The sequence below is a fragment of the Vulpes lagopus genome, chromosome 22, assembly GCF_018345385.1.
Source record: "Vulpes lagopus strain Blue_001 chromosome 22, ASM1834538v1, whole genome shotgun sequence".
Classification (NCBI taxonomy): Eukaryota; Metazoa; Chordata; class Mammalia; order Carnivora; family Canidae; genus Vulpes; species Vulpes lagopus.
Genome location: NC_054845.1, coordinates 25,431,398 through 25,457,412, shown reverse-complemented (window position 1 = coordinate 25,457,412; position 26,015 = coordinate 25,431,398). Strand labels below are relative to the sequence as shown.

The 26,015-nt window shown below is 47.5% G+C and overlaps 1 protein-coding gene across 2 annotated transcripts in view; it reads right to left on the bottom strand.

Annotated features, from left to right (window-relative positions):
• Positions 1-6,225: 6,225 nt before the first annotated feature.
• TTLL4 (tubulin tyrosine ligase like 4) overlaps positions 6,226-26,015 on the bottom strand; it is a 38,814-nt gene continuing 19,024 nt past the window's right edge. Inside the window, exons 2-19 of one of the 2 annotated variants that reach the window (XM_041737599.1) lie at positions 22,446-24,030; positions 21,472-21,581; positions 21,050-21,113; positions 16,546-16,667; positions 15,951-16,061; positions 15,525-15,601; positions 14,620-14,811; positions 14,439-14,521; positions 14,082-14,210; positions 12,529-12,651; positions 12,135-12,233; positions 11,692-11,826; positions 11,271-11,408; positions 9,814-9,916; positions 8,989-9,199; positions 8,789-8,859; positions 8,294-8,379; positions 6,226-7,867 (exon numbers count right to left, since the gene is read on the bottom strand). In XM_041737599.1, coding sequence (XP_041593533.1) covers positions 7,609-7,867; positions 8,294-8,379; positions 8,789-8,859; positions 8,989-9,199; positions 9,814-9,916; positions 11,271-11,408; positions 11,692-11,826; positions 12,135-12,233; positions 12,529-12,651; positions 14,082-14,210; positions 14,439-14,521; positions 14,620-14,811; positions 15,525-15,601; positions 15,951-16,061; positions 16,546-16,667; positions 21,050-21,113; positions 21,472-21,581; positions 22,446-23,932 — 3,600 coding nt within the window. In that variant the 5' untranslated portion in view covers positions 23,933-24,030 and the 3' untranslated portion in view covers positions 6,226-7,608. Of the gene's footprint in view, positions 7,868-8,293; positions 8,380-8,788; positions 8,860-8,988; positions 9,200-9,235; positions 9,684-9,813; positions 9,917-11,270; positions 11,409-11,691; positions 11,827-12,134; positions 12,234-12,528; positions 12,652-14,081; positions 14,211-14,438; positions 14,522-14,619; positions 14,812-15,524; positions 15,602-15,950; positions 16,062-16,545; positions 16,668-21,049; positions 21,114-21,471; positions 21,582-22,445; positions 24,031-26,015 lie in introns of those variants that run through there. The other variant, XM_041737600.1, reaches the window with a different exon arrangement.

Genomic DNA, 26,015 nt, shown 5'->3' with positions numbered 1-26,015 from the left:
GCCACATATGTAAGTTCCCTTTGCTAGTATTAAAGTTGCCACCTACCAACGCTGGGGTGGCCTGCTTCTTTCTTCAGCCTCTCCCCACCCTCTGCGTATGCGAGCTGGTTTCAGATTACACCAGGAAAGCTTAGGAGGTGGTTGTGAATCTACACAGGCACACAATGGAATATTATTCTGCCAAAAAAAGGAATGAAGTGCTGATACATGCTACGAAGTGCATGGACCTAAAATATACTAAGTGAAAGAAGCCGGGCACAAAAGATCACTAATTGTAGGATTCCATTTACATGAAATATCCACAATAGGTAAATCAATAGAAACAGCAAACAGAAAGTGGGGGCTGGGGGTAGGGGTGCTAGGGTTTCCCTTTTTTTTTTTTTTTTTAAAGATTTTATTTACTTATTCATGAGAGACAGAGAGAGAGGCAGAGACACAGGCAGAGGGAGAAGCAGGCTCCATACAGGGAGCCCCATGCAGAAATCAATCCCAGACTCCAGGACCACACCCTGGGCCAAAGGCAGGCGCCAAACCACTGAGCCACCCAGGGATTCCCCCCTAGGGTTTCCTTTTAGATTGATGAGGATGTTTTGGGACTGATGGCAGTCACACATTGTGAATGTACTAAATGCCACTGAATTGTTCACTTTCAAACAGTTAATTTGGGGACGCCCAAATTAGTTGCTTAAGCAGCTGACTCTTGATTTCGGCTCAGGCCATGATCTTGGGGTCCCCAGAATAAGCCCCACATCAGCCTCCACATTCAGTGGGGGATCCACTTGAGGATTCTTCCTCCCTCTCTCTTCGCCCCTCTCCCTACTACTCTTTCACACAAGTCTTTTAAAACTAAGTTAATTATGTTGTGTCAATGTTACCTCAATTTCTAAAAAAAAAAAATAATAGTAAGTGCTATCTTAAAATTAATGTACAGGTCTTAAGCACACAACTTGATGAGTTTAACTAGTGCATTCCCTATGTGAACAACACCCCCATCAAGAATAGAGCATTGCTGGGTGCCTGGGTGGCTCAATCAGTTAAATGTCTGCCTTTTAGCTCAGGTCATGTCCCCGGAGTCCTGGGATCAGCCCAAGGTCCAGCTCTCTGCTCAGTGGAGAGCCTGCTTCTCCCTTTCCCTCTGCCCCTCCCCATGCTCATGCTCTCTCTCCTTCCCTGGCAAATAAATAAAATCCAAAAAGAAAAAAAAAAAAAAAAAGAAAGAACATTGCCATCACTCCAGAAAGTTCCCTGACACCATTAACTCCCAGAAGGAAACACTGCTCAGATTTTAATCCCCATAGTTTACTTTCCTCAGTTCTTGAACTCCATGAGTGGTACAGCGTGTACTCTTTTGCATCTGGCTTCTTTTACGCAATATAATTTTTTCCAGACTCGGGTTGTTGAATAAATCAGTAGTTTGTTTCTTTTTATACTGAGTGATAGTATTTCTGACCAGTTTATCTGATCTTCTATCGAGAGACATTTGGGTTGTTTCCAACTCTTTGTTATTATGAAGAAAGCTGCAACAACATTTTTGGTGGGTGTATTATTTTATCGGGGAGGGGTTATCTAAGAGTGGAAATGCTGAATTGTAGGTAGATATATGTTAACTCACAAGAAACTGCTGGTGCTCCACAGCAGTTGTACCATTTTACATTCACAAGTCATATGTGAAAGCCCCGATGGTATAACCTTTCCAACATTTGGTCTTGTTTGCCAAGACCAAACTTTTAAACTTTAATTATTCTGGTATTATCTCATTGTCTTTAATTTGCATATGCATTATGAAATGGTATCTCCTTGTCCTTTTAAAAAAGTTACTTTATTTACTTACTACAATAAAATTCACCCATCTCAAGTGTCTAATTTGACTACTTTTAACAAATGTACAGTCATGTAACCACTATCACAATCAAGATAGAGTATTTCCAACATGCCCCTGAACAGTCAATCCCCTCCCTCATCTACAGTCTCTGGCAACCACTGATAGGCTTTGTCACTAGTTTGCCTTTGTTATATTAAGTGGAATCGTAAAGTACATAGTCCCTTGTTTCTGGCTTTTTTGACTTAGCACAATGCTCTTGAGATTCATCCATATTGTTGCATATCAGGTTTTTGAGTTTTTGGTTCTTTTGAGAGAGAGAGAGAGAAACGTGAGTGTGCATGCTGGGGTGGGGGGCTGGGGGAGGCAGAGGGAGAGAGAGAATCCTAAGTATGATCCACGCCCAGCGTGGCGCCGACGCAAGACTTGATGTCACGACCCTGAGATCACAAACTGAGCCAAAGTCAAGAGTTGGACACTTAACCGACTGAGCCACCCAGGCACACCAGCTTATTCCTTTTTTTATATGGAAGTAGTATTGAATAGATGTATCACAATTTATTCAGTAGTTGTTGGATATTTGGGTTGTTTCCAAGTGTTTGCTACTATGAATAAAGCTGCTATGAATGTTTGCATGCAAGAGTGAACTGCTGGGTCATATGTTGAAGAAGGTTTCACTTTACAAGAACCTACCAGGCTGTTTTCCAATGTACCATTCCCACCGGCAATGTGCGCATTCCAGCTGCTGACACAGGGTATTTTCAGCCTTTTTCATTTGAGCCATCCCACTATGTACGCGGTGTCTCCTTGCGGTTTTTCTTGTATTTTGGTTTTCTTTTGTTTTGCTCCTTTCCCACCCCACCCCTACCCGCTTATGTCAAGGGCTGACTTTCAACAGATCCCAGTGAGGCTACTGCTCAGCTACTTAGCAACCCAGACCCAGAAACAGGCCCTCTACAAAAAGTGTAACACCAGGTTCTCCTTGAATGTGCCTCGCATGGCATGCAAGGAGGAGGCTCCTTCCTTCGTGTCTCTGGAGGAGCGGCTCTCCGCTCAGGCAGCAGGCACCTGCGAGAATGGGTGGAGGCCCAGTCATGCTGCCCTATCGTTTAGCCTCAATAACATTCTGACCTAAAGGGTCAGTCACAATCCTACAGATGGTAACTTTGCCCTCACTGGATCCTCATTCAAGCATATACACCAAATCTCTGAACTTGCATCTTTATAGTTTTAAATGCACTTTCCTGACAACGAATGTTAAAGGATCCAATCTTTAGAAGTTAATTATCTTGATGAAATCATGAGGTTTTGTATCTCACAAATAGTATTAAAGTAGATTTGGTTAGTTTTATAATAGCAAAATGCTGTTGTAACAGTTTGTAGAACTATTGAAATAGTAACGTGCTAGGTTACTATTACTTGATGGAAAAAAATCCTTTTTGTGGTGTTCTTTTAGAATCTAATTTTTTAAAGTTTTATTTAAGTAATCTCTACGCCCAACTTGGGGTTTGAACTCACGACCCTGAGATCAAGTCACATGCTCTTCTGAGCCAGCTGAGAGCCCCAGAATCTATTTTAAATCTGCACTATGGGGGATCCCTGGGTGGCTCAGCGGTTTAGCGCCTGCCTTTGGCCCAGGGCACGATCCCGGAGTCCCGGGATCAAGTCCCACATCGGGCTTCTGGCATGAAGCCTGCTTCTCCCTCTGCCTGTGTCTCTGCCTATCATGAATAAATAAACAAATCTTAAAAAAAATAAATCTGCACTATGTTATCACTTTGTCTAATGTTTTACATATATTTCTCATCCCCATTTAACCCTCACAACTACCCTATTTCGTATGCTTTGGCCTCCCCACTTCATTAATGGAAACACAGAAGAGCTTTTCATTGTGTTAGCTTTTCCAGTGACAGTCCCTAGCATTCTGTGTCCTAATCCATTATAATAAAGGCGCAAATAAGTTTTAGAAAACTATTGATCCTTCTTGTATTCTTTCATCTATGTGAGAAATCTGCCAAGAGCAATGTAAGACTGCTTGCAGTTTTCATTGCTCCAAAGCTGATGAAAGGTCATGTCAAAAGAGCATCTATTGATCCCTGGACATTAACAAGGATGCAAACTCTGCTCAGGTGAGGGTAGAGGTGGGGTCCAAAGGCCAAGGTCTGAGAGGCTGGATCAGAATCACAAGTGGCATGAAATAGAGGTGCCTCAGCTACATATCTCTGAAAAGTCTCAAAGCAGTTGGGGGATTCAATCAGTAAGTACACAGCTGAATCCTAAGTCTTAAAGGACAAATCCAGAGAAAACAGGAAGGGGAGGTCCCCTGGCTGCCTTTAGTGACCCTTATTTGTGTAATTAATTCAGCTGACAGGGACATGGAATTACCTACCATGCGCTGGGTTGTCCACCTCTTTCACTGGCCCAGTGCTGGATGGTCCCAGGGGACCTCCAGGTGTGCTGTTTGGCTATGGTGATAGGGATAACCACCCTCAATGAACAGCCTAGAATCTTAAGAATGCACCTGTAACAGCTGTCCCGCGGCACAGCTGTTGGGTCTGCATGTTCCTTGGCCCTAGCTCAAGGTCTCCTTTCTGTACCTGCCCTGCTCCTCCCCCTTTCCTGCCACCAGGTCCCTTTCGCTCCCTTGTTTTTATTGAGGTTTCTCTTGGGATAGGACTGAAGAATTTCATTCAATTCACATACTTAAAATGCTTAATGTGTTTCCTGTCCCAGAGAATCTGTATTCTCTAAAATATTAATTAAAGAAATGCCCAGTGAAGAGCAAAACAGCAGAATGATTAATGCTGGTGGTGTTTGTGCAGGGTGGGAGGGTGATGAGGTATATAAAGCCTGTTCTGGCATTCCTCACCTCTAACACGTCTCAGCTGCTTCACTTCCCTGTGGAAAGGGCTTTACATTTCTTGCCTGCCTTCCCTTAGCCAAGGAGTGGGGGCTTAAGCAGAAAGTGGAGAGAAGAGTAACTGTGTATTAAGTCCCTTTACAACCTAAGTACTTTTTCTATGTCTTGCTTAATTTTCACAGTCCTGGCATGTAGGTATTATTTTCAAATTATTAAAAGCACCTGACTTTAGGGATGCCTGGGTGGCTCAATCAGTTGGGCGTCTGACTCTTGGTTTCAGCTTGGGTTGTGATCTCAGGTTTGTGGGACTGAGCCCTGTATCAGGATTCATGCTCAGCATGGAGTCTGCTTGACATTCTCTCCCTCTGCCCCCTGCCCTCCCCACCCGCTCATGCGTGTGGGCTCAAATAAATAAATAAATAGATAGATAAAATCTTAGAAAAACCAACCCTGACTTTAAAAAGTTAGATAAGATGCCGAAGGTCACACAGCAGATCTGAGATTAGAACCCAGGGTCAGAGTACAAGGTCCATGCTCTCTTCCTATCACAAAGCCACCTCTTCATTAGTGTTCATTCTAAAAATGGTTTTCTATCAATCCTGAGTGAATCTGAAGTGAATGGGAATAGTGACCACCTTCCATACCCCCACTCTCCTGGATCCCTACTCCATTGACCCAGAAATACCCTGTATTTCATTCTCTGGCTCAGGAACACTTGCCTGGGTGTACGTTACCAATTTAGAAAAACAGCGGATACATTCTGATGTTTACCCTACTATAGCTCCAAAATTAAACTTAAAAAAAATTTTCATTACTTCCCCTAAAGCCCTTATTTAGCTGAATACCTTATACTGTGGGTTTTCATTGCTAAACATGTATGCTGAATGCTTAAGCAAGATTCAATTTTCTCTCAAGGATGAAGGGGGCTTATAAGACCCATTTTTTTCTCCCATCTGGCAAAACACGCCTTCAGATATGATGTGATGTGATGGAAATTAAAAATGTCTGTATACACATGCTTTAAACTACTAAGGACACTTATTTTCACTACTCATTTAACTTACTAAGTCCACCTCTCACCCGCCGTTCCATGCTGCCACAATGCCGGTCCCCTCTCGTTGCATGGATGCTATCTGGGGATTCTCAGATGGCAGGCCAAAGAACTGAAGTTGCTTTCCAAGAAGTAAAGCAGCTTGGCCAGGCCTCCACACTGAAGCCCTTGCACCAGACCAGACATCACAAAAGTACTCAAGCAGGTGGCCAGCTTTCTTAGGAAGACCGCATCTGCCCTTGTCACAAGGTTTGTTTTGACATTGCTCTAGAGTACTGCATGCAGGTAGGATGGGGGGAGTTGGCTTCATTTCTACCCAAATGGATTTAACCAGACTGCCAGGGCCTCTGCTGCTGGGCCCGACTTTGAAATCCTTGCCGCCGAGCAGCATGTGTTGCCCTAGGACTTTGCCACCAAGCTTTCTTCACAATTGTCAACATGGCCTTCAGACTGGCCAATGTAGCCATCACTGGGTGGCCTTGAACCCAGCCAGGCCTCTCAGTGACTTTTCTATGGCTCTATCCCAACTTTCCACTTAGAACTCTAGGAGCCACAAAGCAGGGTAGTCATCTTTCCAAAACTTCAAGAGAATGAAGGCAGAGAGCCCGGGGCCAGGTGCCTTTTTACTGGGCACCACTGCTAGAAAATGAGAGTAAAGAGACCTCAGGCCTGGGGAGGGAGGGAGCAGCTACCTGCAAAGTGCTGGGTTGAGGGGGAGCACAGTTCAAGTGAAAACTACCTTCCCGATCACACCTTATACTTCCCCTGGACCCCACCGTGCCCCGGGAGAGGAGAATTTCTGGTTTGGGTGTTTGTGTTCTTTGTAAGCATGGTTCACTCAGTCAACATTTATCGAATGGTCACCATTTTACTGAGTCTTGGGGAGAGAGGTAGATTCAGTTAAAAGCACAAAGAATTTTGTCAGCTGTCTGACTAGAAAGCCATCCTACAGTGGTGACTGCTCCTGAAATCCACCTGCCATGCCATCAGACCTGTGAGCCAGACCCCGCTCATCAGACAGTGACAAGAGTAAGCACAACCTGAAACTTCCTCCATGTTGTAGGGAAATCACAGCTCCTGCCACTTCCCCCTGGATGGTGTCCTTCGTTGTATGAGCAGAGACAACAGCAACTGGGATTATCTGGGCTCCTTCAACGGGGCCACAGGAAATTTGCAAAGCTCACAAGACCTCTCACCTCACAGAGCACTAAGAACTAACATCCATGAGAGAGAAGTCTAGAAGGCTGAACAGGTAGTGATGTGAGGTCAGAAAAGGAAGACTCAGGACTGTTGACTGCTGGGTATATGAAAGAAGTGAATCCCCGAAGACTGGTATGATAGGAAATGGGTTGATCATGTTTGGCCTCTCCCTGCCTGTCTCCTGAGGAAGTCTGAAGTTTCTCAAAGTGGTTCCTCAGAACAGGGGGTTTGGGACATGGGGACTGAGGGTGATGATGGAGATGAGGAGGAGAGGAGGACCTTTGGAGGGACCTCCTCAATTACAGACAAAGGACTTCAGGCCCAAATGTGTTCATTGCGTCTTCTCCTCTAGAGCTGTAACTCAATCACTGCACCAAGGTCTAAAACAAACCACACACGGCTCTCTGAAGTTAGAAACCAAACCCTGCTTTATAAGGCTGAGTGGCCATTAGTGGCTTCTCTGCGGAGATATGAGGTACCAGCCAGTGAACCTTCCTCACCTTCTCCCCATTCCCACCACCCCTCCAGCCCTCTAGATACCCATTTCTGCAATTCAACCACTTCAAAAAAATACTTTGAGGAAGGGGCCGGGGGCTCAGGCTGGCTGGCCGGCCGGCTAGTTCCCATGAGGTAGCTAACACCGGTGCTCCTAGGCAGGGGCTAGTGGAGAGAGGCCAGTCATGGGCTCACAGCAGCCAGGAGTGAGTCACCGGTTGACTGGGAGGTGGGGGAAGCAGAGAGTCTCGAAGTCTGCCCAGAGTACTTCAACAGAGGTAACATCTGGGTAGAGAGGCTGGGCTCTTTGCTGATGTCCTCACTGTCCTTGGAAGAACTGGGTTTCCCCGGAACAGGACAAAGGCCAGCTTGGGTCTTCTTGGGCTTAGGCATGGTCCCGTCTTCACAGAGTGGTATGCTTCCCTCGGAGAAGCTGTGTTTTCTGAAGGAAACAGTGAGGAAAGAAATGGCTGAGATGGGACTTTAGCCTATGATCTACCTTCAGAGTGCAGACCAGGCATTCACACCATTACCGTGCTACATGCCATACAGAGGTAACTATAAAATACATCTTCTTTATCTGAAGGCTGGAGAGCTTGGTGCAAATGTGAAGTGAGAGAGGAGGGCCAAGGAGTCCTCAGGCAGTGCGCACAGCTGAGAGGGGCCATGTCTGCAGGTAATCCTGCACTCCAGCTCAGCTGTGCCAGGCAGACGAGGAGCCACCAGGCAGAGGAGATGGCAGTTGCATATCTTGCCACTCCCACCCCCACCCGGAGAATGCTGACCTCATCATAATCTGGGAAGAGAGGAAGGAGAAAACTCCCCAAACTCACACCCAACACCCTTCCCTTGCCCAGACAGTACTCACCCCAGCTTGCCACTCTCTAGTTTGGGGAAAGCGCTGAGTCCCACGTCACCCTTTGGGATGGTCAGAAGTGATGCTGGGAGAGACCACTAAAAGCAAAGGAAGCAATGAGGCCAAAAGGGCTAAGCAGAAGTCAGGCGGGAGTGTCTAAGGTCTTGGGACTCTCTTCTGGCTCTACCTCTGAGTGATCATGGGGCTCTCCTCTTCCCTACCCTTCAGGCACGGCCCATCTGGGACAAAATTCCCCATTCTCTCCAGATTCAGACAAGAAGTTGAGACTACCAAGCACTCGTTGACCTTTGGAAAAAAGGCACCCAGGGGATCCTGGAGGCCATTATTCCCTTGAAAGGGAAGGGTCACGGGACACAGAGACAGGGTCTAGGGGAGAAGGTGAGAGGGTCTGGATCTACATCCATTCCATGCTGCACTCCTAAGGTGGAGGAGGGACTGAGGCGGACTGGAGTCCCCTACCCCCACCCCCAAAATAGTATCACTCACCATTGGAGCAGAATCACAGATGGCTCCTGTGTGGAACCCTTTGTAGCACCAACTCCGAAGCAGATCTACTCCTAGGACAAGATTAGCAGGGGTGGGACTTAAGAGGGTAGAATCAACTGGTCAATTCTTCTTATCAGGGAGGCTCATTTCTTTAATCACTCACTAAACACGGCCTCCTGTGGGCAAGGAGGACACATCACCTTTGAGCTTGTTGCCATGGTACTTCTGTTCCCATTGGGTGGTGAGAATGTTGAAGTATCGTGGCTGCTCAAAAAAGCGGAGATAGCGAGAAGAGATTCGAGAAGGAAAAATTCGTTCAAATTGACCACGGCGAGAAAACTCATCCTCCATCTCAACCAGAATCCGAACATCATCTGGCGTCAGGACATCCAGCACAGATGCATAGAAGTCCTAAGGCCCAAAAACGGAAAGGAAGAGGGTGTGACAGAGAGTGTGGGCTGGAGATAGAGAATTAAGAAGCTGGGGGACAGCAAGCATGGCTCTGAAGTCCTCGGGCTCCAGGACTCCCAAAGGGAACAGCAAAGGCCGACTAGTGAGTCCGGCTGGGGACCTCGTCTGTTCTGCTGTCCAGAGAAGATACTCTTAGTCTGCGTAGGGGAGCCCCTGGAGCCCAGAGGTTTTAAGAGGTCTGCTGGATGGAGTCAAGATCAGAATTTGCAGCTGAGATTTGGCAGCAGCCTTTGGTCTACTATTCTCATCTGCTCCAAAAAGTCATCAGGCCTCCCTGGGGCTCACTGTACCTCAAGGGAAGAAACCCGAAGGGTCTACAGCTCTGATAACAAGTAGAGCATTTTGCTGAGAGCAGCAGTTGATCGTGGGACAAAGGCCAGCAACTCTCTCCTGGAGCAACACGGAGCCCGCAGATCCCTGCACACTGAGGGATCACGGAGCTGGGTTAGGAAGCCATTTTAGAGCGAGAGAAAAAATCGCTTGCCTTAGGCTCCCAGATGTTTGTTTAACCAAGGGAACTTTCTATTGGCACTTGGGGGCGGAGGGTAATCTACCTGATCGGGAATTTTCTGGGTCAGATAATAGGCCTTCTTCATCTTCTGTGCGGTGAAATGCTCCGGAGCCATTCGACATTTATCCTTGGGGGAGCTGGGCAAGCTAGTGCAGTGGATGGAAAAGAAGCAGAGGGTAAGGTCAACAGCTTCACATCCCGGGGACATGTGGAGAGACGGTCCAGCCCAGGGCCCCTAGCTTGGCTGGAGGAGAAAGACATTCTTAGTTGGGGCCACGGACTCACTGGGGCACCAAGGTTAAATGGTTTGTTGGAGGGAGTCACCCCCATCTCAAGAGAAGACAAAGAAGTTTTGACAGATGTTTGTTACTTGAGTAGATCAGACTGTAACGTACTCTACTCAAGTAACCTGTCTGAGCATCAAAGATCAAGTACCATGGAAGAACTCAAAGAGTTTAAGGTACCTTCACTGGGTTGCATTTCAGTGGTTTAAAAAAAAAAAAAAAAGACCCTGAAATAATCGCTGCATACATCAGTTTTAGTTTAGCTCAGCACTGGCTGTGTGACCCTGGGCACATTACGAACTCCCTGCCCAGTTTCTTCATCCACATCACTATGATTGCTGCTGAGAGACATGTACATGGCCTCCAAAGAACTCACAGATGGCAGGTGTCAAATAACAACCACAGCACAGAGCCACACAGGAGTCTACAAGGAATGGTGGGGAAAGCAAGTTTTGTTCCCAGAAAATCAGGATTGGATTCCCAGCTCTACCACTCTGTAGCTGAATAACCATGGGTGAGCTACCTAATTCCAGTGATTTCCACTTTCCTCATCTGTAAACTAAGGATACTAGTACCAACCTCACAGGGTTGAGGGGGAGATGTTACAGGTGCCTCCTTACATACAGTAGGTACCGACTAAAAATTAGTTCCCTTTCCTCAGCAGTGGTTCCAAGAGGTTTGGGGCTACAGTACAGAGAGCCCACAGGGAGCTGGCTTCATGAACATGCTGCCTTCAACTAGGTTCTCATGGCAGGGTAAGGTCACAACAGGGAGGTCTGATGGAAGAGAATTTCAGGAGGAAAAAAGCTCATGAGCAGAGAAGGGGACACTATGGAGGGACAGTGAAACCATACCCACTTCAGAGAAAAGACTCAACTCACTGAGCCTTTCAATTTTGAGGCTCTAGGAGCAACTGGTTTGTCAGAGCACAGGAGCAGTAGAGAAGAGGGCGTCTGGGAAAAGGAGGCTGGGGCCTCAAATGTCCCTGTGAGGAGTTAAAAGCTGATTCCCTGGCCCTGTGGAGATTCCTGATCTGGAAGCAGTATCACCAGCAACGCTTTTAAGAGGCACTGACGTGGGAGAGGTGTGTGGGAAGACCATGGGGACAGACCGAGCAGCACGAGACAGAGAGGGCACCCCGGCACCGCTCCTTCCCACAATCCCCACGGGGCCGTTTGCACTGTCCGCCCAGACACAGCCAAGTGAGGAGGCTAACCTGGCACTGGAACTGCTGGAGCTGCCAGAGCTGGAAACGATATCCTCTGCGGTGGGCAGAACAAAGCCTGCCAGGTTCAGAAGGTCACGGATCATCTGGCCTTTGATGCTGATGTCCAGCGGAGAGTTGGAGTGGAGGCTTTGGGGAAAGGGTACAGGGAGGAGTCAAACTGTTTCCGGCTATGCGCCCAAAGTCAGCACCATCCCTGTGAACAGCCTGCCTTCTGGGCTCCTGAGCACCAGCATGGGGACTTCTTGCCCCACAGACCATGAATAACCTCACCCAGGGTGGTTCCTAAGGCTTTCATTTGCCAGCCAGGGAAAAGCATGCAGGAGGGATCAAGTTGCAACATTAGAAGGGAAAGAGGACCATGAGGCTACAGGAAGGGCTCTACCATGAGCACCGTGAGAAGCCCAGTTACCTCGGGGAAATGTTGACTTCCAGGACCCAGGGCTTGAGGTTCTCGTCCAGCATGATGTCAAAGCCAAAGAGCTCATGGCAGCTGTATGGCCGCCGCACGTACATCTTCAGTAGGCTGGTCACATAGGGCTCTGACCTGGTCACAGGGAAGACCAAGTATTCAGCTCAGATCTTCCCAGAGGGACCCACCTAGAGCTGCCCTGGCAAGGGAGTTGCCCAGAGATGGGAGAACAGAAACAGCTCCCAAGAGATGCCTCTGATCTGGAGCCAGCTTCTGGAGAGGAAGTTCAGTAGAAGAGCAGAGTTCTAGCCACTCCATCCTACTCCCTGTTCTCAGAAACTGACACACAGTGCAGTCAACGTCTGGGACACAGCAGTGTGGAGGCCCATGAGAAAAGGGGGTCCAGTGGCAAGCCCCACAGCCAGGGTGGCAGTGTGACTCACGAGATGATGGTTTTGACAACAACGTCCTTTATCTTCTCCCAGATGGCATCACTATTGACTCCCTTCTGGCTCAGGTAGTTCCACAAAGCCTTCAGCGCCCTGCAAAACGGGGGAGGGGAGGGGGGTTTCTGGAGTTATATTCTATGAATGGGTTATGAAGAAAAAAAAAGAAGAAGTAAGAGGACCAAAGTAATTTTCTCCATGTCTCTTCTTAGATTTTAAATTAAGAAAGAGAGAAGTATGGATGGAAGTAGACTGCTTCTGAGCTGCCCAGGGCTCATGCAACCTTTGGGTTTTTCACCAGTCCTCCACTGACCATGCCCCCAAAGCTCCCCAAAGCCCAGAACCCTGTGTGCCTCCAGGCCTCCGCTCAATGGGGACCCAGCCTGGGTACCATTTGTGGCCCTGGCAGGCCGTTTCATCTGCATTGGCCTGGTACTCGGCATTCTTTTTATTGACACTGTAGTTGGTCAGGTGCATGAACTTGTTGCTGAGGCTCTTCATGGAAGGGGAATACCTGCAAGTGAGGAGAAAGGCAGAGGTGAGACAGGGAGACACGGCAGGTGGACAAAGGCCGAAACATCTTCCCAAATCCAGAAGAGATAAAGGCCAAGTAGACCAATCTTTTCAGATGCACAAGAGCCAGAGCAGTATGTCTGTTGGCAAGGTTTCTAGAACAGCACAGCTCCTTTATCCTGAGCAGCTCACAAAACTCAGGAAAACAGTTTACTTATGTTTACTAGCATCTTATCAAAGGATATGATAAAGGATACAGATGAACAGCCAAGTGGAAGAGAAGCGTGGGGCAAGATATGTGGGACTCATCTCTTCGATCCCACCTCTGGCAAGAAGACGCACCCCACATTCAGCGAGGTAGAGGAACTTCTCACTTCCTATTCCCCATGTGACAATTCGATTTATAATAAGAAACTTAACACGTGTGTGTCTGCCCCTGGTTCCTGGCACAGAGCTCCTAAATCCCTTATAACTTCCTCAGTGAGAAGAGCATTAAGAACATCTTTTGACTAATATTTGGTCTTTGACCCCAATTCCTGAAACCCTTGTCATTTCCTGGGTGATAGGAGTGTCTTGTGTTCTAATGAGGTGACTCCGGATGGGTTCCTGGAGAAGGTCTGATGGCTAGAAAGACCAGGCCATGATTTGAAGCCTGGAATTTTCAACCCCGCCCCCATCCTTAAGAGGGAGAAGGGCTAAAAACAGAATTACCAAGCAACATGCCCACATGATGAAGTCTCCATAAAATCCCAAAAGTATGGGGCTCATGTTCTGGGTGGGTGAGCATGTGGTATATGCTGGGACAGTGGTGTCCAGAGAGAGCAGGGGAGCTCCTGCGCCCCTTCCCACACACATTGCTCTGTGCATTGCCTCTTCTGACACTTTACCCTGTTCTCTTCCACTTGGTTGTTCGCCTGTAACCAAACTTACCATCTCCTTTTATGATGAGCTGCTCCGGCAAATTAATGGAGCCTAAGAAGGGGGTCCCAGGAACCTCTGACTTATAGCTGACCAGGCAAGGAGCAGAGGTGGCACCTGGACTTGGGACTGGCATCTGAAGCAGGAGGAAGGGGCAACCTTGTGAGACTGAGCCCTGACCTGTGGGACCACACCCCCGGGGGGTAGACAGTGCTAGGGTAACACAGGTAGACAATGCAGGATACCCAGCTGGTACTCCAGAGAACTGCTTCATGTGGGGAAAAGCCCCACACGTTTGGTGACTGGAAGTTTAGAAGTGAAGTGGTGTTCTACGTAAAAGGAGACACAGAAGAGGAAAGGAAGATCGGGTTTTCCGGAAACACCGCTCCTTTTCCTCTGCCAACAAAACCCACCAAAATGTGCTTTTATTCTGCTTGGCATCCTCCAGTTTCTCGCTCTTTCAGGAAAACAAAACCCAGAGCCATCAGGGTGAGCCTCACCACTATCACGTACTTGCAACTGGCAAAGCGGACGAGTCCATCTGAAAAGAGGTAAATCCGGAGGGGATCGTAGGAGGTGACGTAAACATAGATTCGCAGATCGAACTTGCTGCCGCTGATGAGGTAGGGTTTGTGTAGATACCTAAATAGGGAAAGGCCAGCTTTAGGGACATGCTCGATGAGACAGGGCTCAGTGGGTAAAATAGCAAAAGTCAGCAAGTGAGCAGTCTGAGAGATAAAGACCTTCAAACAGCTGCTGAAGGAGGTCAATGGCTGGGAGGGCAAAGGGCAGAAGAACACTCTAAAAAGAACCTCCAGGCTGAGGCCACAGGAAAATGAGCGGTGGGATGAGAGCTGGAGACAGGCTCACCTCTGTACCAGGAGGGGCCTTCGCTTGGGGAGCTGACTCCACTTGTGAATGACCTGGATGCCAATGCCCCGGGCTGATGCTGGCTAGAAGTCAAGTGGAAAGGAGGTGAGATTTGCTGCTGGCCCAATACGCATTGTTCCCACTCTCAGACCACGGCCCCCACCCACTGGGATCCACTTACAGGCTTAACAATCCACTTCTGGCGGCTGCCGCTCTCCCAGGCTTTGCGCAGGAGCTTGGCATCCTGGGGCAGGATGAAGGACTGGGGGAAGAAGCTGAACTCCTTCTTGCCAAAGCGGCTCTGCATGCGAGACAGGTTCCGCCACAGTCGGTCCTTTCGTCCAATCTGGAAGGAACCTGGGAAGTGGTTTAGCTACAGAAGGGACAAAGGGTGAGAGCAGGGAGAGAGCTTGGGTGAGGCCAGGAGGGAGAGAGCAAGATTCACAGTGCCTTTCCAACTTTCTCAGCGACATCATGAGCTCTTGATCCATCTTACCATCACCATCTGATAGTAGTACTCTGAGCACTCACAAACAGATGATTAAAACAAATAAAATACACCAAACTGTAGTGACCCCAAGAAGCTGACAGTTCACAAACAGCCAGAGAACAGTGATTAAGTCAGACATGATATTTCCCTTAAGTGCAAAGAAAAAGCTGTTTGAAGTCTTTTGCCGTGACAGCTGCAGGGCAAAGACAGGAAGGCACCTGGACTTCATTAAAGTCTGGGGACAGGGACTCCTTTGCTGCAACATGAGACCAGAGTCCTCTTTATGCATATCCAGCTTGGAGGCACGGAGGCAATGCACAGTAGTCACAGGAGAAGCACAATTCAAAGAAACAGATGCCACATCTCAAGACACATCAGAGGAGAACGGGTCTTTGGGGGGCCTGGAGCACTGCCACTGCGCTGCTAGAGGTACGTGATCCACAAGGGCCCCACTGCCCCCTCCTCTCGCACCACCTCCACTCTGCACACCTTCCTGGCTTCTTCACAGTCATCCTCTTCTTTCCCTACTGCCCACACCAACCTCCTCCTGCCTAGTCCAAAGTCCAGGGGAAGAGTTCCCCACAAAGGACCCCTACCTTCTGATGCTCCCGAATGGATCGGAAACTAGGAGACTTCATGTGGTGACCCCAGCAGCCCAGCCAGTCGTCATTTCCTGCAGAAGGCACATCACGGAGTCAGTCCTGCTAGCAGCTCAGACTTCGGGACAGAGAGACCTAGGGGCCCCAGAAATACCACTGGGCCTGGGCTCAGCTCCCAGTGTTCTAAAAGTCACCATGGAGCTGTCCGACATGAAACCCTAGGGTCAGGAAGAGAACAACAGCTCTCTGTCTTCTAATTTTGAGGAACAGGCTCCAGCCCAGAGAGATTTCAGCTACGTCTTCCTATTAAGTAGAAACTCCAGAACAGGATCCCCACACAGCAGGAGGTATCTAGGGTCTCCTCCTGCCCAGAGCCCATCCACTGGGGCAGAGGACAGGATCGAAGTAAGGCAGGTGACTCACTCTTGCTGATTTTGAAGTGGGACCGTCCAATGGTCTGCTTGACAATGTTGGGAGTCACTGTGCTCATCTTCCACCGGAGCAGCTTCCTCTGCTCCCAGGGAAGTTTCTCCACTGGGGAAAGGAAATGGGGGGGGGGGGGGGAAGAGCAGGAGAGTCTGGGTTAGAAGAGGAAAGGTGGCATTGTTGCGCAGGAGCTTGGCATCCTAGGCAAGACAAGTCACTAGGCAGACAAGTCACTAAGGATTGTTCTAGGCCAGAATTTCAAAGGAGTCCCAGTTTTCTTAGTGGGGAAAAAAGGGCGCTGCATGGGACTGAGGAGCACTGAGAGGAGGGAGGTTAAAAGGCAGAAGAGACAAGGCTGGAGGGCAAGAATGCAGCATGAGATTATGGGGCTGACAAGGGTCAGCTCAGGGAAGGACAAGGAAAAGTCTCCTCTATTGGTCTGGTGAACTATGAAGGAGGCAGGATGACAGTGAGTACCAAAAAGGCCATTCTGGAAAGCCCCTTCCACCCTACTGCCACCTCCTCCCAACTTCACCAGCATCCTTCTCCTGGGGGCACTCCTGGGCTTAGTTAGACACTTGGTCAGGTTTACCTCTCTCATCCCGGGTGCCAAAATAGATGGTAGGGGGCACGTTGGGAAAGAGGCTGTAGATGAGCGCTGGTCGGACCACTTTCTCACTGGAGAGGGGTTTGGTCAGAATCTCTGCACAGCTCCTAGGATGCAAGACAGACAGATGTGTGGAAGAGAAAGAGGAGGCCACAGCCCTCAAGTGCTGTTACTAGGTCATTTTTTTTTCGAGATGCTGTCTTCTACATCGTGATTCTACAAAGACAAGTACTTGGTGACTATTTCACAAACAGTAATCCATATTAACTCCATTAAATGTCACCTAAAGACCAGATTTCCCAATACCCCCTTCTGTGATATAGCTCAACATTTCTGGTGAGAAGCCACAGGTGGGGGAAGCCCCTGGAAAAGAGCGGTTCTGAGAGCAGGTGTGTGACTGAACAAAGAGAAGAGAAAACAAATGGTATGGATAATTAAAAAGAAGGAAGAGCAGAAAAGACCAAAGACGTACAGAAGGTTTTATTTTTTTTATTTTTTTATTTTTTTTGTACAGAAGGTTTTAAAAAGAAAAAGGAAAAAAAAACAACAGAAGGAAAAGAAAGTGATCCTTCCAAATCATTTTATATTTAGGTTAATCTGAAGATATGCAGATGATTAATGCTCTTCTCCGTTTTGGAAATGATTTGTGACATGGGTTTTTTATGTAACACTGTGGTAACACAGATCTGAGAATTTGGGGCAGTAGGCCATGGAGTCCCTACTGTTGCTCCAATGATGGCTCGGCCAAGACTAGCTCAAGGGATCTCTAAAAAATGGACATCTCAACTCCGTACCCAGTATAAGTGCAGAGACCCAACCATTTCTTTAAATAGCACTGGCATTTCTTTAAATAGCACTTATTCAAAAAAAAAAAAAATAGCACTTATTATTCTCTTTACGGAGCTGTTCTGATCTACAAAGATTAGTATTTAAAGATTAATCTTTAGCTTATAAAGAGCCATTCTGCCTGTTATTTTGCAGCACAACAGAAATAGGCACTAGTATGGAAAACATTTCAGTGTTTTAAATACCAAAGTTTTTTTTTTTTATTATTTAAATAAAATATCAAAGATTTTTAAAGAATGCTGTTGGGTCAGGTTAAATACTAATTTTCAGTTAAATAATTCCAATGAATTCAACTCTTAATTCCTCATTCCAAAATATTTTATTTCAAAGACTTTTAATTTATGGAGCATTAAAGATTGTTGAAAATCAAGGAGAATGAGGTAAGATTCAGAAACAAAGACAAAACAGGAATGTAAAATGGTATAGCCACTCTGGAAAACTGTTTTGGAAGTTTCTCAAAAAACAAAAAACATGCAGGGCACCTGGGTGGCTCAGTCAGTAACTAGGCCATGATCTCAGGGTTGTGAGATTCAGCCCTGCATCAGGGTCCGCACTCAGTGTGGAGTCTGCTTGGAACTCTTTCCCCCTCACCCATTCCCCTGTGCTCCTCTGCCTGTTGCACATACATACATACATACATAAATCTTAAAAAAAAAAAACACTCCTGGGATCCCTGGGTGGCGCAGCGGTTTGGCGCCTGCCTTTGGCCCAGGGCGCAATCCTAGAGACCAGGGATCGAATCCCACGTCGGGCTCCCGGTGCATGGAGCCTGCTTCTCCCTCCGCCTGTGTCTCTGCCTCTCTCTCTCTCTCTCTGTGACTATCATAAATAAATAAAAATTAAAAAAAAAAAGAAAAAAAGAATGCTTTAAAAAAAAATATTCTTGAAATGACTAAATTATATAACAAATTAGTAGTTGCCAAACATCAAGGAGGGAATAGTCATAGGAGGGAAGTAGGGGTGGCTATTAGGACAGCTGGAGGGATTCCTGCAGTGACGGACATATCTGTATCTTGACTAACATTAGTATCTGGGTCCTACTATATGGTACTGGTTTTGCCAGATGTCACCACTGGGGGACACTGAGTAAAAAGTTTAAGGGATCTCTGTATTATTTCTCACAACTACATGTAAATCTAAAATGTCTCAAAATCAAAAGTTTAATTTTAGGGAAGCCCGCGTGGCTCAGCGGTTTAGCGCCACCTTCAGTCCAGGCCATGATCCCGGGATAGAGTCCCATGTCGGGCTCCCTGCATGGGGCCTGCTTCTCCCTCTGCCTGTGTCTCTGCCTGTGTCTCGCTCTGTGTCTCTCATGAATAAATAAATAAAATCTTAAAAAAAAAAAAAAAAAGTTTAATTAAAAAAAAAAGGGCGGAAAATCTTTGTTCGCTGCCTCTCAAGAGTACTGGACCTATCTATCATCTTCAAGAGGCCTGGCTTCTGGTCTAGCAGTGTTGGAAACTATGACCCCATAATACTTCTCTGGTCCTAATTATCCACATCTGAAAAAAGAGACTGGACTTAATGACCCCCAGTTCTAAAATTAAGTGATTCTTAGAAAAAAGAATATGAAACAGGAAAGGCAATAAACTAGATAAACAGAGATAGTGTTTTCAATGACCTCTCTGTAATTGTCAACTTTTCTATAATAAAATACATAAATCCCTCACAATTTCGGAAAAAATGATTTTAACAATCCAAAAGTATTTGATTTTAGTGATCTTTAAAATGTGAAGTAGTTTGGAATTCCTCGACCTCCATTTGACTGAAAATCCATGTTTTAAGCCTTATATAGAAAAGAAAGTCTGTACATCTTGTAAGAGCTAAATTAACCAACAAAGTATAAGCAAATACCTTTTGTGAATTTTGTTAGAAAGGTAAGGTGAAGGGTTGGGCAGCTGTCTCCAAGTAGGTCTCAAGACAAACCTAGAGCACTGGTAAGTATGAGAGGTGAGACTCCAAGGTGAGACTCCAAGTCAATCACATGTTAAATGTCCTTCTCTTATGGACAGCAGAGGTCCTGAGTCAACATTCAGATGTACCTTTGTTTTTTGGAAGGAGGACAGGTTACTGTGCTCAAAGTAACAGAACTGAGGCACCAGACTCAAGGTACCTATGACAGGACTTCTACCCACCCTCAAAGAAAGACCTAGAAAATGTCTAGAAAGACCTAGAAAGTGTCTCTTCACTTTCCAAAGAGCTCTCTCCCCTCACTGGTTTAGAGCTCTGACATTGGTGCAGCCGCTGCCATCACACGCACAGGGCTGCAGCTTGCCTCGTCCACACTAACCAAGGCACGGAAGGCTCCTGATCCCCTTCACTTCAGCTGAGACACAGCAGACACAAGAGAAAAGCCAGCCAAGTGCTGTGTACGACAGGTGTATGTAAGCCCTGACACGTACGCTTTTCATTGAAATTAGAGTTTTATTTTGTGTGAAAAACGAAACTCACCAATGGTCAATACTTGTATTTTGTTTTTCCAGAAGTTATTTTTAAAAAGAAAAAAAAAAACTTTAATGTTTAGTACTTTGGGCGGGTGTGTGTAGGGGGGGTTCTTTATAGTATTTAATAGAAGACAATGAGGCAAGGTTGGAAATAGTGAGGGGAACAATAAAGATTATGTTGAAGGGTGTTAAATACCTGAAAGATGGCATCTATGACCCTTCGGCAAGTTCCAAAGATCTTTAGCACAATGACGTACCCTGGTTCATAGTAACTTCCTCACAGTCCTGCATTCCTTGCCCTCCCCCAACCCTCATCTCAGTCATGCAACAGGCTCCAGCCACTTTTTCTGTAAAAGAAGGGCCTATGTGAAGAGGCTGGCATTTTTGGTTCCCTAGTGAGAGATGGATCTTGCTCAGACTCGACCAAGAGTCGTCAAGAAAATAATCTAGGTTTAAGCTGGAGGATTTTTAATTCAATTTCAATTTTATTCAATTCAATTCAATTTTATTATTAAGGTCAATGTCAACCTTATTTCCCCTAATAACACTAACCTCAGAAGGAAGCATTTCAAAAAGCTCCAGTGAGGGGCATACGTATCTCAGAACTGCGTCTGACAGTGGGGCATGCTGATAATGCAAGGTGGCAATTACCCTCATGTGGGTGGCCAAATATCATGTTTCTCCATTGACTGCTTATCAATCTTCTAAGCACTTCTTGAAATCCTTTTCTTTTTACTTGAACAATTTCTTGGAAACTAAAGGCCAAACCACAGCCTAAGAAACATGGTCCTATTTTTAAGCCCAAATGGTAAAATATGCTTCTGGTCCCTTCCACTGGTCCTTGTTTGAGAAATAAAGTCCCGAATGTAAAAATGTGGTAAAAATGAGTTATAGTTAACAGGGCCATTAATGACTTAGGTGATTAATCTCTTCATAATTTTTTTTAAGTATTTACTTATTCATTTGAAAGAGAGAGAGATATCGAGCGAGTAGAGGGTGTGTGAGGGAGAGAATCTTCAAGCAGACACCCCGCTGAGTGCAGAGTCCAAAACAGGACTTGATCCCATGACCCATGAGATGATGATCTAAGCTGAAACCAAAAGCTGGACACTCAACTGACTGAGCCACCCAAGTGCCTCTCTCTTTATAATCTTAAAGAGACTGCAAATGAGTCTGTACCAACGATGGACAGTACTCACCGAGAGATCACTGCTACTGACTCACCAGTGGAGACAGCACTGAACGAAGAGCACTCGGAGTCTCCTGGAGGGGAGAGAGCAGAGAAGTTCCACTAGGAGAGGCTGCTACTCAAACTCACCAAGCCTAGGCAGCTCTTCCTTGGGACATTTGGCTCAGCCTTCCTGAAGAGCCAGGAACATCACCCTGCCACCTTGTACCACCTTCTGTGATCTTGGCAGCAGCACGAAGAAAACGACACTGGTGGGCAGCAGGGCTAGCGAATCAACTCCCCAGAAACCACGACCACCCTAAGACCCACAAGCAGATGGGGATGGTAGGTGATAAAGCAAGTCAAGGTCCCAGTCAGTATATAACTGTCAGCCCCCCTCCATCTCAGGTGGTGACCACTTCCCAGCTGGAGGGGAGAGAGTCCCTTACTCACCTTCCTCCTCTTCATTTTCATCATGGCTACAGCAGTCCTCCAAACCATCTACTAGCTCTTCTTCTAGATCTTCAGCCTCACCCAGGTCTGGCTGGAGGTCTGCAGCTGAACTATAAGAAAGAATCATGCCCCCGCCCAGTCCATGAGAGAAGTCAGTTAGACTCTCATTCCTTCGTCACCTGCCAGTGTTCATCTCCCCCCACTTGCCAACCTGCTGCCTCTTGCCTGGATCTCACAAGTCCTTTTGGCCTCGGAGCTTAGGTCTAGTCACAGCTCTTCAGCTCTACAGCCCCTGTTGTACAGAGAGGCACTCTGTCTCCCATCTTCTCTGAAATCCCTCATAGCACTTCAGTGCAAAATTCTACATGCGAAACACCATTAGTGAGTGGTCATTGATTTCAAGGGTCCCTAAACCTCTGGGAATTCAAAACAAGGCCTCGGTGGACCAAGGTTCCAGAGATGTATCAAGGCACAAGAGAAGGAACCCAGTTTGTATATGCCCTAACTCTGAAATGATTGTCAAACAAGGAATGACAGAGTCTGAGTTGGTTTGGAATTAAGAAAAGTCACAGGCCCCAACATGTTTGGTATTATTTCTTCCTGATTATAACCTAAAGCAGGGTCAACAAACTCTTTCTCTAAAGGACTAGGTAGTAAATCTTTTCAATTTTGTGGGCCAGTTTGTTTTAACTATGCACCCCTACCCGTGTGTAACAGGAAAGTAGCCCCAGTTAGCAGTGAATGAATGCGTGAGGCTGTGTTTCAATAAAACTTTATTTATAAAAGCAGGCAGCAGCCAAGATTTGGCCCACATGCTGGTCTAGTTTGTCTACCTCTGCCCTATAGTGAAAACCAAAATTCCAGGACAGCCAAAAAAATAAAACCAAACCTTCAGAGACTTAGGTTCAGTGCCACCAAATTACGGCATATATGTTCTACTGCTCTAAATGAATCATAAACTTTCTCTAACTTACCCGATATCCCTGGCAGGGAAGTCCGGCCCTCTGGCTTCCGTAGGCCCCTCCTTCCCAAGTTGGCCCAAGTGGATGGAAGAGAGGCGGGTGGCCACATCAGCTACACCCAGGGGCTGAGGAGGAGCAGGTGGCTCGGGAGTTTTGTCTTCTCCAGGTGGTGGGGAGTCAATGGCAGATCCACAGGCAGGGCTGCAGTTGAGCGCGCTGGCATGTGAGGCAAGGAGGTGAATGCTGATGCGTTTGGTACAGAAGACTGTACCGTCCAGCTCCAGGGCGTCCGAGAGGCTGGGCAGGGTCCTACTGTCTGCTCCAGCATCCTCCTGGGGGAACTGCTGGCCTACGGTGGGAGGTTTCCACTGCCGGTTCCTGTTGAGGAGCTCACACTGCAAGCTGGGGTTCATGAAATGAGACTGTTCCAACTGGCAGCCTTGCCTTGGCTTCTTCTCGAAGCCTCTTGCGGTCAATTTCCTCACGGCCTCAGTGAACCGAACCTCCCTGGTCAGAGCCTGAGAAACAAAGTTGCCATCCAGGCCACAAGGATGTGGCTCTGCTCTTGTGGCTAAGTTACTCCGCTTATACTGAGGAGAGGCAACACTGGTGGTCAAAGTGTCTAAGGAGCTAGGGGCAGAGAGGGTGCCAGGGGCAGGGGCATCATCTAGGACAGCGCCATTGCTCTTGGGTACCTTGTGTTCGACAGGCTGGAGCGCACAGTCTCCGGTGCCCCCTGAATGATGCCAGGAAACAAGATGGATCTTGGGTGAGGATACTGGCTTCAGGCCCTCTGTGGCCTGCGATAAAGGCACTTTAGTGCTATTCGGCCGCATGAAGGAGTTGTTATTTAGCATGGGCTTGTAGGAGGAGGAGAGTGGAGATGGGATCTTCCCTGAGATGGCAGCAGCCAGGCACTTCCCCGAAGGGTTCTCCCCAGCCGCTCCCAGTGAGAGGTACCGATCTGTGGACGAGGACGCCATGGGCTGGGCCATGGGGGACACCGTGAAAGGGGCCTTATTGGCAGTGAGTCTGACAGGGAGGCCCTTGTGAGGGAGAGAAAAGGGTGTTTTCTCCGGCAGGCTTGAGCGCAAGCAGAAAGACTCCAGCTGCTGGTAGGGTTTGTGCCTGTGGCCGGAGCGGCGGCACAGCAGCGTGCTGCTGCACAGGTCTGGGAGGGAGCGCAGGTAGCAGGAGCTGCCGTGGCCTGCGATGACAGCTGAGTGCCCCGAGCTACACGGAGTGCCCGGGCAAAAGAAATAGGCTGGCTGGGGGGGGACACCCAAGAGGCTGGGGCCCAACCCTGCTGAAAGCGTCCCCACGTGCTTTCTCTCCAGCTTCCAGATTGGCTTCACCTGCTGATGGGCCTGAGCCCAGGCTCTGCCCTCAGAGGCTTTCTCCGGTGGCGGGGCAGGCGCCGTGTCTGAGGGGCCGCTCTGCTTTAAGCTGTTTCCCCGGTGGAGGCCAATATCGTAGTGCTCTGTTCTCGCTGAGGCCATGAGGGGCCCCCATCATGGCCACATGGCCTCGTGGCCCAAATTGGAGAAGGTGCCCCGCACCTCCAGGAGTAGCAGCTGCATCCTTGAAATCCGTCAGCCTGAAGGGAAGAGAAGTCACTGGGGATGTTACAGTTCCAGGAGGATGGACGCCGTGCTACTGGGGGCCTCAACTAAGCAACAGAGCCACACCTCTGTCCCTCCTGGGCAACCAGCCGTGACTGTCACTTAGGACCCCGAGAGAAGAACAGTAGATCCCTACCATGTTTTCAGTGGTCTTCCTGCTGCCCTCAGGCCATCAAAGCCGGCTTCATCAACGACTGGGAGTTTAAGACTACTAATGGGTCTGCTCATGTGTCCCCACTCCCTCGAGCTCTGCTCTCGCTCCAAAGAACAATACAGCTGTCTCACCATCCATGACTTCACTGAGTGGCTTTCTTTTCTCTCCTAACCCTGGTGTGGCTTGAAATAAGGCAAGGCTGGGGGTGCCAGAGAAACCAGCCAATATCTTCCTCCTCACCAACCAATTCTGAAAGGTCAACGGTCACTAGAGAAACATATTTTACATCTACTCGTCCCTGACCAACTCTTAGCAGCCCCTGCTGTAGTCTGCTTTTCATAGCGAAGCGTGACAAGTCAAGATATAAGCAGAGAATTCCCCTGCCAACCTCTGGAGTCCACCTGGAAGCTGTGACAGTGATTTCACCTCTTCAAGCATCTTGCCAGCTATAGGGACTTAAATCCCATCACACATGTTGGTGGGGGAAAAAAAAAGAAACAAAATGGAACTGGATGCAAACATTATTTTACTTAAAGTGATCTTATTTCCAGCAGCCACAATGGGCCAGGAGAGTTCAGGGAGTAGAACATAAGGGAAGAAAGAGGAAGATCACCCCAAACCTCAGATGTCAGTTTGGGCTCATCTCAGGGGGGAGGGCCTGTCTTACACGTTCCCTTATTCAATGTTTCCTCTAAAGCAAAACCTCTGAACCAGCCAGTAATTCTGAATTCCAAACAGTCCATTAAGCACGGTCATTTACTCTCTAAATCAAAGTCATAAAACCATCTTCAGTTTTCACAAATGACAAAAAACAAGACTCTTCTATAAGAAGTCATTCATCTGGGATAATTCTGAATGGAATCCTGGCATCCTTACCAAGCAAGCAATTTTGCAATGGTTAGGCAGAAAGAATTAGCAGAGAATTTTTTGGTTCAAGTTACTTTTAAAACACAAACTTCAATGGGGAGAGGACCTTGTATCTTGATGAGATTAGCTGCCAAGGAAGACCCCCGATTTCTGTCTATATCTCTAGGAACTGTGGGTGTCGTCTCTGCACAGAAAGCCTGCAGAAGCCACATGATGTCATCCTCTTTTCCTGGGAAGGAAACTACATGGATTCTTTCTAAAGGAGAGAGAGTACGAAACCACAACTGATTACTGCCAATATTCAATACAACAGTGGGCTAAAAACAGCCTATGTTCTAGGACTAGATTTTGATGCCAATAACCTCAAATTAAGGACACAGAAAATGGACCTCACCATGTCCCAACTACAGAGTTACGGAGCAGGGGATGTTACACTCTGTGTGTTTATGGTAGGGAAGCACACACAAAAGAAGAGTCAAAGCCTGCCAGGGACTTTACAAGACCACACACGTGTGTGTTATATACACTCAACAGATTCATAGTCCCAACTCACATAGTTCCTCTTTCGGGAATCCACATTTTACCTACCAATGCAATCCAGCAGACACATCAAAGTGATAGGAGAAAAGGGCCAGGAAATGAAAATGGACTGGTAGGCCTGAAAAATACCGTCCTCGGGGCTCCTCATGCATATCCCGCTATCTCAGACCTTCATGCCTCTATAAGTGCTACTCCCTGGAGTCCTTCCTTCTCTTTCCTCAGACTTAAAAGTAATCAGCTTGAATATCACCTTCTCCAGGCAGCATTCCCAGGCTCTCCACTTTGAACAGGATGCCTCATCTGCGTGCATGCCATCGTCATTGCTTCTACTACACTGAACTTGAGTAATGTGCTACTCAACTGACCAGGAGCAACAAGCTGTTTCCAGCAGTGGGTGGA